Source organism: Mus pahari, chromosome 13 (genome assembly GCF_900095145.1).
Source record: "Mus pahari chromosome 13, PAHARI_EIJ_v1.1, whole genome shotgun sequence".
In the NCBI taxonomy this organism is placed as follows: Eukaryota; Metazoa; Chordata; class Mammalia; order Rodentia; family Muridae; genus Mus; species Mus pahari.
In genome coordinates, this window is record NC_034602.1 from 36042651 (window position 1) to 36054592 (window position 11942).

Sequence of the window (11942 nt, forward strand, 5' to 3'; positions counted from 1 at the left end):
TAAATTTTATATAATGTTTTAATAAGAGCATTAGATATATTTTCTGTTGACATTATACTTAATCTAAAGCTATTTGACACTTTAGAGAATTAAATTTTCCAAGTACTTAGAAACATGGAGTTTCTTGGAATGAATGATTGGAACTAATTTGTGATGTGCATTCTGTACTCTCCTAAGATGAGATCACTGCCAGCTTCCGAAGATTTGGACCTTTGGTAGTAGATTGGCCCCACAAAGCAGAAAGTAAATCCTATTTTCCACCAAAAGGTAAGAGGTGTATTAATAATATTTTCTAGGTTGAATGAGAGCAAAAGAAATAATCTCAATTATTTGGGGCTTACTTTTAGAAATGACTAAGTCCCTTATATAAGTGCTAGTAGTGACTTATAGGCCCAGAGGATGGCTTATCCAGGAAAGGCTCTTGCCACACAAGCCTGAGTTCTACCCTAGATCCCACACAATGATAGAAGGCGAGACTGACTCCTGAAAGGTGTTCTCTGAATCCACATATACCCAAATAATAAGTAAAATGAACTTTTAAAAAAGTTAACACTTTGTAGAGACGATTAGCCTGAGTTGGGCGAGGCAGAGTGAGTCTAAGGACTACTCCAGTTTTACTTGCAGCCATTCAAGAGTCAGAAGATTGACAGTTTCCTCATAATTTTCTAATGGACTAAGTGCAAATGAATATATGTTTTAATATTTCTCTGCCTAAAGCATTATTTTATAAGTAATGTGGATCCAAACTACTAAAAAGTATTTTCAGTGCTAAGAGTCAAGATGCACATGAAATGATTCATTTGTATTTTATACAAATAAAGCTATTTAAGTATTCTAATTATTGCCGGGCATACGCAAGTATTCAGGTGATTGTATGACACAGCATTGGGGAAGTAACTGGTTGGTATTTTTAACTTGCTGTCAAATAATGGTTTTAGACTTCCCACTTTATAAAAAAGTGAGCCACCAGAAGAAGTAGCAAAACCCTGGAAGACAGGGGCACATGGGAGGACTGCCTGGGGGCTCCAGGGGCCCTGGAGACAGACCCACCCTAATGAAATGGAAAGGCTATACAGTGAAGGAAAGAGGCAAAGGAAGACAGCCTACTGAGTGGGAAAAAATCTTCACAACTATACATGTGACATGGATTAAAATCTAGAATATACAGAGAACTTAAAATAACAGACCAACAAAAAAGAAAGCACGTGACCCAACCAAAAATGGACTTAGGAACTGAAGAAGTAGATTTATTTCTACAAATAAAGTACAACTGGCCAATAAATCACTTTAAAAGCATTTGGCAGTTTAGTCATCAGAGAAATGGAAATTACAACTACTTGAGTTTCCATTTAATTGGCTATATCTTTCCTAATAGCAGAATATTAAAAACTTAAAATATAAAATTTGAAGTATTATAAAATTAAATAATACTAAAATATTAAACATCACAAAATTTAAAATTTTTTACTTTAAACTGTTATTTTAGTATATTGGTCTAGATGTTGGTTATTAGAATATTTATAGAAAATTTCCTTTGAAGCTTAGTTTATATCAAAATTAACTTCCTAAAGAAAACTAGTCTTTGTTTTTAAGATTATTTATAGTTTTCCTACCAATTATGTATGTCTTGAGTGTAGTTTTAATCTTGCATAGTCTTATCTATGGAAGTTTCTCTGGTGCAGATATGTTTAATAACTTGAAGTTTTTTAATGCAATCAAATATTTTATCTAATGCTGCTGTTTTGTATTGCATCAGAGTTCTGAGTTCCGAATATACCTTGACCTCATAGTCATGACTGTATCATGGAACCAGAGGGATTCTTTCACTGGACTGTACACTGAGTGCCATAGGACCTTGTCAGGGCTGCCATCAGTCTTTCTCTCTCTTTCTCTTTCTTGCTCCCATCATGTCCCAAGTCTATGTATGTTCCATAGGATATTGTGTTCTCCTGTGGAAGACAGGATTATTCAATCATATTTCATGGGCTTTATTTATTTTTAACAGTACTTAAATTTTTCACGGTTATTCCAGGCTATGCATTCCTCCTCTTTCAAGAAGAGAGCTCAGTCCAGGCACTCATTGACGCTTGCATTGAAGAAGATGGGAAGCTCTACTTGTGTGTTTCCAGCCCTACTATCAAAGATAAACCTGTAAGTAACACCATGTGAACCACGTGCCCTGGAAAGGCAGGTTTTCAAAATTACTGTTAAAAATGTAAGACTGCATTTAAAAAAAATTAAACAGTAAAAGGAGTAAGACCAAATGTCATTTTCTCCATAGGTTCAAATCCGTCCTTGGAATTTAAGTGATAGTGATTTCGTCATGGATGGTTCTCAGCCTTTGGATCCCCGAAAAACAATTTTTGTTGGAGGTGTTCCTAGGCCACTAAGGGCTGGTAAGTAGAATCTCTAAATCAAAGATATTTGGGTCCTCATGTTCTTGACTTTGGAATCTATGGAAGTATGTCTTTTTCTACATTTGAATTATTCACTAAATTAGTATTTTAGATGAATGAGTTATATATAAAGGTCTGTTTCTCAGTACCCAGGAACAAAAAATCTAAAGAATATGCAGCAGGATATAATTATAGATGTGTAAATTTACTGTATATGTATTCTATATAGTATCACACTATCTGAAAGGATAGTAGTGATTTCTACCTCTGAAAGCAGACTCTTCAAGTCAGGGAAATATGAATTATCTATTCACACATGTAAATGCTTAAAGAATTTGATAGCTGCTGCAAAGAATGACAATTGGGAATAGAAGTATCTATGTATGTGGATGTGGATATATATATATATATATATATATATATATATATATATATACACACATGTGTGTGTACATATATACATATGCTTATATATAAATAAATATATACAAATGCTTATATATGTTCATGTTTAGAATATGGTATGATGTGATATCTAGAAGATATGAGCTTATAAAAAAATTGTCTAGAGTTTGGGCAGTAGGACTACTGTGAGGAGTGTGTTGCAGGCAAATGTTCCAAACCCTTCAAACAGCATGTCTGGAAGTCTTTAGTGCAGAGCAGAGTATATTCATGGAGGGACTGTGTAGAGCAAAGTGGCTGACCTAGGAATGCACAGAATGATTGGAGAGATACAAAAATGTATTAGAAATACCAATAGAAGTTAGATCACACAAGTCTAATGGACTAATTGACATTTATCCCCAGATCAAGAGGAGTTTTTAAGCAAAGAGAGCCATAATCACAGAGATTTTTGAAAGCTCACATGAGCTGATCAGTTATGAGGGAAAATAGGCTTTTAGTAAATATAGGAAAGGGCCTCTTGCATGGCAGTGAAGAACCAGGTGGACAGATACTTGAGGACTTAGGCAGAAAATAGAAGGCTGAATCCCATCTTTAGTCAGAAGCTGCAAGGTGGCTGCATACCTTGTACATAGCTGTGAGAAACAGCAAAAGAGGGCATAGTAAAGGAAATGGTGTCTGGGTTCTCAATAGAAGTTCATGGCCCCATTCAGAAGTCTGAAGTAGAAATTTCAGTTAAACCGTGTGGTATCTAGTACAATGTTTTAAAAAACAATTGTTTCAAAAAAATTTGTTTCTAGTGGTTTGGAAATAAATGGGAGAGGAAGGATAAAAGACAAGCAGATAAGCTTGTTTCTGTAAACCAAAGGAAACATGATACTAGCTTTTAGACAGAAATGACTGATGGAAGTGAGCAGATTGGATTCTCACTGTGCTCTGAAAAGCAGCTCCATGGGATTATCTGTATAGTGGAGATAAAAGTGCTAAGTCAGAGATCTTAACTCAGGGATCGATCCTTTCTGTCTCTTTCACAATTGAGTCAGCAAAACCTCATTGGAACGTATTTCATGAAATAGAGGAAGATCGTCTTTATGCCTTTTTAGTGGCTGTGTGTTGTGAGATCACAAGAGTTGTCTGGTAGACAGTTGCTTTTATGAGTGTGGAACCCAAATTCCACAAATTTGTACAAATTCGGGAGCTTAAAGGTACAAACACAGGTGGTATTTAAATACATATCATAAAATGGGGACACCAAACTGGAGTGTAGACAAAGGAACAAAGATGGAACCTTAAGGTGTCCGACATTGAAAAGTGAGACTAAGAAGTTATCAGTGAAGTAAATTATCAGCAGAATGAAAAAATATTTCCAGACAAGGGAGTAGGTTAGCTATGATCAGGACTGCCATCAAGAAGACTGAGCACGAGACTTATCGGGAGGGAAAGTTGATCCTAACAAGAACAATTAAGGTAGAGTCATAGGGTGCTACTCTGATCATTAAGGTTGTACAGATATGAGCACAGTCTGGCTAGTGATCTGGTCACCAGAATGGTTGAGCTAGTCTGGCCTCCCTCCCCGTGCTGTGTGTCCAGCCAACCTGTGTGGCCTGTCAGGAGAGGATTTTCTTTTAGAGGAGGACTGTTCTTAATAAGAAGAAACCATGCAGGTAGAAATGAGTGTGAGAGAAAAGCTTCACTGCAGAAGGGAGGGGAGGCAAGGCAGAGGCCTTTCTAGAAAGAGACTGAGTGACAAAGACATGCAGACAGAGAAAGAGCATGACACTGCTTCTCCATCAGAGTATAAGACAGTGCGTACGGTGGTAATGAGTCTAAGTTTGCAGTAAGCAAGTGTTTTGGAGGATGGTTGTTTTGGTTTGGTTGTTAAGATTAAGAAAGTAACTCAGTGATGAGCGCCTGTTGGCCTGTGCAGCTCTGGCTCCCAGGCTCTCTCCCAGCAGCGGCTTTGCGTTAGCCTTCTCTTGGTTTGCAGTTGTTGATTTACTTTACCTTTAATGTGGAACGTCTTTCCTTTTGAAGTGGAACTTGCTATGATCATGGACCGGCTGTATGGTGGTGTGTGTTACGCAGGAATCGATACAGATCCAGAACTCAAATACCCAAAAGGTGCTGGGCGGGTCGCCTTCTCCAATCAGCAGAGCTACATAGCTGCCATCAGTGCTCGCTTTGTTCAGCTTCAGCATGGTGACATTGATAAACGCGTAAGTGACACACCGGGAAGTCATCTGTGTCTTATTACTTAGTAGGTGCTTTCACCATAAGGAGTTAATAATATGACTCAAACACTTTTAGCTCCCTTTGTCTCCTAGTGTTATATCTCTGAAATATAAATTCCTGGTGAATTTTTAAAAGCATTACATGAAAGTATAGATGTGATTCTAAAGCCATGTCAAAAATTTTTATCAGCCAGTAAGTCCCAACTACCTGCTTAGATGTGGAGGCAGTTTATACGAGCTTGTGACCAAGACAAAAGTGCTTAGGACCAAGCCACGTGTCTGCCCATAATCTCAGTCAAACAGCTCTCTCTGTGCCACTTTTCCAAACTTACAACGTGAAAAGGAGTGCAAGTTAGTTTTTGGGTTAAGGACTTCAAGTGTCCACAGGTGCTTAGAGAAATTGGTCCGCGGGAAGTGCTAGTTAAGAGCTAGTTTTCATTTATAAAAACTAAAATTCAGACATGTATATATTTCTGTAAGTCATTTAACCTAAAAGTGGAAACATCAGTTCATTGGTAACATAGACTGGGTCATCAAAGTAACAGCTTTGAGAAGTGAATGGCAGCTGAAAGGCTGTCCTGCTGAATAATTGAACACTGGTTATCATTTAAAAGAGGAGAGCAAGCTACTAATTTGTGTACCTGTTTCACGCTAAAATCTGAATTGTAAATGACTATTCTAAATTACTGACACCATCCAGTCAGCCAAAGACAGCAGCCTAGGAGGTTCCTTCCTAAAGTTCCAAGACACAGAGGCTGCTGCAGCTGAGAGCACCTGACACTGCTTCCCAGGGCACTCCCAGATCTGTCTCCTTCCATGTGGAATTTAACCCTCTCATCCCCGACGGTCTATCCTTCTCAGTTTGAAGATGTGGAAGAAGGTCAAGAGAGACTGTTGTCTAGAGCCGACTCAAAGCAGACGTTTGCTGAGTCACTCCTTCACAGTGAGGCTTTATTTCGTAAAAGTTCATAAAGAAGACTGGGCATGCCCTGAATCGCAGTAGCCACGGTTCTGGCTTGTTTGCAGCAGTGATTGCAAGCAAGGTGCAGCTATAACCTGCAGTGGAGAGGCTGCTGTAGTCCTAGGCTGTTGTGTTTCACCAGTTTACAGATGATCCTAGAATAAAGGAAAAATATGAGAAGAAATTAGTCTTTCATAATGAGCTGATAATCCCTTATGAATTTTGCTCACAATTTGAAAATATTAATGCTACCATACAGCATTTCATGTTTCAAAGATGTTACAAAAGTGAGAGAAGTGTCTTAAATCTTTAAAGTGACTTTTCTCTTTGGAAAATATAGTAAAATAGCACTTAGTGACCCCGGAAGGAAACCCATTGAAGTAAACGAATGAGAGTTTAACCACTCAAGCTCACAGCCAGTTATAAACATGAAACCTGACACACCATGGAATCAGCACAGAGGCAAACTGGCTTGTGTTTAGCCTCGTGCCTGGGGAAACTGTTTCCACAAGACCCTCTCTATTGTCTCTTCTTTCTCTAGGGCACTATAAACATTTAAAATCACTGCAAGTCTTATTTCTGAAGCAGACTCCACAAAGGTGGTTTTTTGTTTTTTTCCCTTGTCTGTTCCTAGGTGGAGGTGAAGCCATATGTGCTAGATGACCAGATGTGTGACGAGTGCCAGGGTGCACGCTGCGGTGGGAAATTTGCCCCCTTTTTCTGTGCCAATGTCACCTGCCTGCAGTATTACTGTGAGTTTTGTTGGGCAAATATCCACTCTCGTGCAGGACGCGAGTTCCATAAGCCATTGGTGAAGGAAGGTGCTGATCGCCCACGTCAGATCCACTTCCGCTGGAACTAAGGATAGCAAGCTGGCCTCCATCTAACAAGGAAGGGAAGGGTGCATGTGGCTTACTGTGCTGAAGACACTGACGTGCAGAAGAAATAAGTGCATCTTTCTGCCTCTCACCCAGCTCGCGATACATGCATCGTTATCTATCAGCAGCCAAAACACTACAAGCCTCTTGTTTTTCACCAAAACCCTACATCTCAGGCTTACTAATTTTTGTGATATTTTCATGTTAAAATAAAATGTTTTTTTGTATTTTCTCCAAGTTATTTTTATATGTAAAGTTAAAATTAGATATGAGAATGTTTTGCGTAGGGGCAACACAGTCTGCTGCTATATAGTGGGTGAAGCGTGCACTTATTTCTTAACATGGGTTTTTAACTTCAAGATCTGCCCCAGTACTTTACCAAAGGTAGCAAAATAATAGTGAAGATGGAATATGTCTGCTACAAATGCTTATTTTTATTGTTGCTGTTTTCAGTGTGTACATAAACTAAAAATTAGGGTTGATTTTGTTGCTCTCCATTTTGACTTGCAAGAAATAATACCTCAAGATAATCTGATTTATTAGCTATTTTTAAACATTTTTAATCACAAGCTGTATTAGCTTTGCTGCTATATAGGTGTTATGTGTAAATGTCACCTATTAATACGGGATTGAAAACGTTAGAGACACACTGCATTGCGGATGAAATGCAGGCAGCACAATATGGCCGGAACTGCCATAGTTTAGAATGTGAAACAATGCATGTTTACTTACCTGTGTCCACCATATGCATGCACTCGGACATTAACTAACGGGGTGAGGTATTGCAGATGTTCAAAAAGCTCTCTTGAATCTAGGTAGCATGAACAAATTAGAAAATTTGTTTCTTTACAAAAAAGCAAACTTGCATGCATTATTGTGACTTCAAGTTAAAAATGTTGTCCTACATGTGTACAATATGCAAATTAGTTTTAGATTAGAGAGTGCAGCCATTTTGTGATCTGGTCAGTAGTGGAATTCGATTTTATGCAGACTGGATGTAATATTTGTAATCCCTGTGCAATTTTGTGATGTGCGGTTCTAATTCATGTGCAGTGATATAGTATAGATAAAAGATTGAATAAAAGAAAAACACAGGAATTTTAAAGAAAGTTGATTTTAGCCCCTTTGATAGTTCATGGTTAAGACATCCTTTAAAAACCAAAGATGGCCAGCCCACTGCTAACCAGTCACCGAATGTGAGACCCATGAAAAGCCCATACTTTAAAAGAGGATTTTATAGAAGAACACAGAACTTTAGTGAAGTCAAAATGGAGATGGGAAAATATAACAGATGGCTAGTTGCATAAAATTTACCTTTAAGACAATGGTGAAATCTGGCTTAAATTTGCTTACATGTTTGACCTATGTCTATGGGGTCTTCTGTCTAAACTGGGGTCACTGTTGCATGGAGCATTGTTATTCTTAATGGTTAAGAATTGCTTTTTTAAAACTTTGATGAAGGAATTTCAGTAATGACTTTGCTTGCCTTTTTTTCTTTTTTCTTTATTGAGGGAGTTGCGTGGAAACATGCGCGGTTCTGACCTAGAGCCCCGTGCGTTGGTTCGTTGGTGGTGGTTTTCCTCTTTAGGGCAACCTAACGGCAGCTAGCCGCTGTTAATGATGTAGGGTTACCTGCAGTCTAAGCAAAGCACCCCACATGGGAAATGTTGGCTTTTGTTGGTGTTGGTGTTGGTGTTGTTTATTTTTTTAAATGCAGAACTAAGATTTTTGACTCTAAAGAGAGAAAATTGCAAGGGTATGGCCCGTGCAGCAAACCCTTGGGACAATCCTTCACGTGAGCAAAGTGCTGATCCCAGCCTTGGTTGTCGATGGTATGCTTTTTTGTACTGTAAAACTGCGTGGTTCATGTCTAACTCTGCTGTTTTATCGTGGTTGTGGCTCAAGGTTTTAGTGTTTGACGTTGATGCTGTTTTCAGAGGAGCTCTTTACTAATTTATTTGTCCATTTCCCAACCTGTTCCTTCCTGAGGTCCTCCAGAGTGTCTGGAGCATTCTTTTCACCCTCGCCCTGCCAGCCCTTGATCCATTTTGACATTTGTTGTGCACTATTTTTATATCTCTGTGAGCGATTTTTCCAGCAGTCAGCTATTTTATGGCACACTTTTTTTCACTGATGACATCTCCTTTGCTATACCTCAATTTTTGGAATTTAGAAAAGAAATCAGTAGTTTTGCAATGTTAATTATTTAGATATTTAATTTTGCAGATTTTTAAACTTTATTTTCATAATTTCTGCTTAATGTTTAAAATTGAAGAGCCTTTTCATGTATTAAATAATGAACTCTAAAATAAATTATATTATAAAATAATTGGAGATGCTGAAAATCATTTTCCCTTCTTAAACGGAAGTAAATATTTGAAATGAGGGGAAATGCAAGAGAAACACCTTCTCCTACCAGGGTGAGCGTGACAGAAATGCTGGTTTGTGTCACCTTCGATCCTGTTAGGACAAAGCTCATTGGTCTAATACTGTGTCCCTCCCTGCCTCTCCCCTACCTCTGATTTGTTTTGTTTTCTGTTTGTTTGGGGATTATTTTTCCTTTTATGTACTACATTTTTATTTTCTAACTGTTAAACACTGTATTTGAGTTTTTTTAATTTACAGATCATATTTATTTTACTATTTTTGTAGAAAATTATTAATTTTGATTGTATTTTTGTATTTTCAAAGCTTCTTCATTTGTGTTCCCTAAATGTTCATATTGCTGCCCAAAAGTATGAATGACTGTGGAGGAAAAAAGTACTTTAAAAATCCACACTTTTTGTTAAGAAGGAAACATTTAGCATTTATATATTTGTGTATGGAAAACACTTGATATTTTATCCCTGTTGCATCTGGCTGCACGAGCCTCTCCTCAAAGATGCCACAAAACTTGAATATAACACATTTTGGAAGGCTGACTAACCTCGATTCTGTGTTGTGATGTGCAATACTGTTTCTAATGTTTGTATAAAGATACAGTGTAAACCTTTTTAATGCAAATTTATTTTTTTCATTGCATATTTTGCAGACTTTATCCACAGTGTCATTTTTTACTGTCAGAAAAGATGCCCCTTTTGTCATTGCAACTATTTTTTAAACCCAGAAATCTTTGTACTGATGTAAATGATTGTAGTTATTTTGGATAGTGTTTTGCTAACAAAAGGAGAGACTTTTTTCATGCATATTTCTATTTTGTTTTTTTGGGTTTTATTTTATTTTAATAGTAGTAAAATACTTGGAATAATTTTTCATATTCTTGTCATTAATATTATTTTGTATTTTTATGTGAAAATATATAATTTTATGACACTAATTGCTAAAGTTTATTTTATGTTGAATTATTTTTGGAGCTGAAATCTTTGTAATATTAAAGCAACTAGTTTCTAATTCCCAGTTTCTGTATAGAATCGCACAAGTGGTTTATGGAGTGTTTGGATTGTAACTATAAATGGTTCTTTGATATGCAAATTAATATTTTCAGTTGATTTTATTTTATATTCCTAATGGGGTGTTAAAGCCGTTTTTTATTTTTTTCTAAATAAAAAGAGAACCCATGCTTTTATGGACACTAGGTAAAACGCCTTCAGCTTAAAATTTTTGTTAAATAATTTAGTTTATTTTATTGTTATCTTCCAGGTGTCTAAATCTCCAGTCTGTCTGTTGTACTGGTAATTTAACTCTGTAATGGAATAGTTTGCTGCCAACTATTTATATTAAGTAATTTTTAAATATTTGTAATATTGTTGACTGACTAATAAACTATTAAGTTATTGGCATAGCTGTGAAATCTTATTCTACAATTCGCACAATTGAGATTGTAGTTTGCTCAGAGGTATCAATCAATGTCTTAAGAAAGCACAAGTTGCCGGGCGGTGGTGGCACACTTGGGAGGCAGAGGCAGGCAGATTTCTGAGTTCGAGGCCAGCCTGGTCTACAGAGTGAGTTCCAGGACACCCAGGGCTATACAGAGAAACCCTGTCTCTAAACCCCCCCCCCAAAAAAAAAAAGAAAGCACAAGTCATTGGACAGTGTAGTGTGCGTGTGTCGGAGCCACTCCAGCAGCTAGCTATGCAGGATTCCCCCTCGGTATTTCAGCCTGGAAGCCCCTTTGTATCCACGCCCCTTCCTCCACCTAGCTCTCACACACCTTAGACACCTCGCAGTAGCCCTGAAGTGTTACCTCATATGACTTGATGCTTTACTCCAAAAATAAGGAAGTCAAGGGTTGCTAGAGAGTGCAGACGTTGAGAGCACTGATGTTTCTCAGGGGACTCCACTGTGGTTCCCATGTTGGGCAGCTAAAAACTGCCTGGAGCTCAGGGGAACTGAGCCAATGGCATACACAAGCCTGTGCAAGCTGACATATAAGCAAACCTGTAAAAATGAAGTTAATCATGCAGTTAAACAGGTCTAGTGATGGTGCTTTAGATCCACAGTGCTAGCCCCCGATCCTCACTTTCTCCTTGTTCTCTGCACACCCCATGGATTCTTCAGTGCTCTGTGTAGGGGAGGAACAAGGAAGAGACACAGACTGAGCAACCTTATCGTAAAGATGAAGTTCCATCATGAAGCCAACACGGGATTCTGGGATAAGTGAAAGGAGGAGTTATTCGTTTTTTGTTAGAAAGGGTGAACAGTAATCCATCACTGTAAAGATCTGTGCTTGTAAGCATATAGGCTTCCAGAGAGAATAATAGGTATTTGAAAATAAAAGTCTATATGTTCAAGGCATCTATATCATGCCTTCCACCAAGGCTCAGGGGTATCACAGAAGGGGAGCCAGGGAGAATATAAGAGGGCCTAAGAGGGTTAGGAAACTTGGTTGTGCTTTCAGAGAACCCGAGTTTGGTTTCCAGTTATCATATTGGGCAGCTCATAACTCCCTAACTACCATTCTAGGGGATCCTATGTTTACGTGACGCTACAGGCGCCTAAACATGTGGAATACACACACACACACACACACACACACACACACACACACACACACGAGAGAGAGAGAGAGAGAGAGAGAGAGAGAGAGAGAGAGGAGAGAGAGAGAGATACACAAAGCATAAATAAAAATGAAAAC

The 11942-nt window shown here is 38.0% G+C and overlaps 1 protein-coding gene across 12 annotated transcripts in view; it reads left to right on the forward strand.

The window, feature by feature from the left end:
- Positions 1-8344, forward strand: part of Cpeb2 (cytoplasmic polyadenylation element binding protein 2) — a 51521-nt gene extending 43177 nt beyond the window's left edge. For all 12 annotated transcript variants that reach the window (XM_029544939.1, XM_029544941.1, XM_029544942.1 and 9 more), the window contains 5 exons: positions 178-267; positions 2033-2151; positions 2282-2396; positions 4833-5014; positions 6625-8344. In XM_029544939.1, coding sequence (XP_029400799.1) covers positions 178-267; positions 2033-2151; positions 2282-2396; positions 4833-5014; positions 6625-6852 — 734 coding nt within the window. In that variant the 3' untranslated portion in view covers positions 6853-8344. The remainder of the gene's footprint in view (positions 1-177; positions 268-2032; positions 2152-2281; positions 2397-4832; positions 5015-6624) is intronic.
- Positions 8345-11942: the final 3598 nt, after the last annotated feature.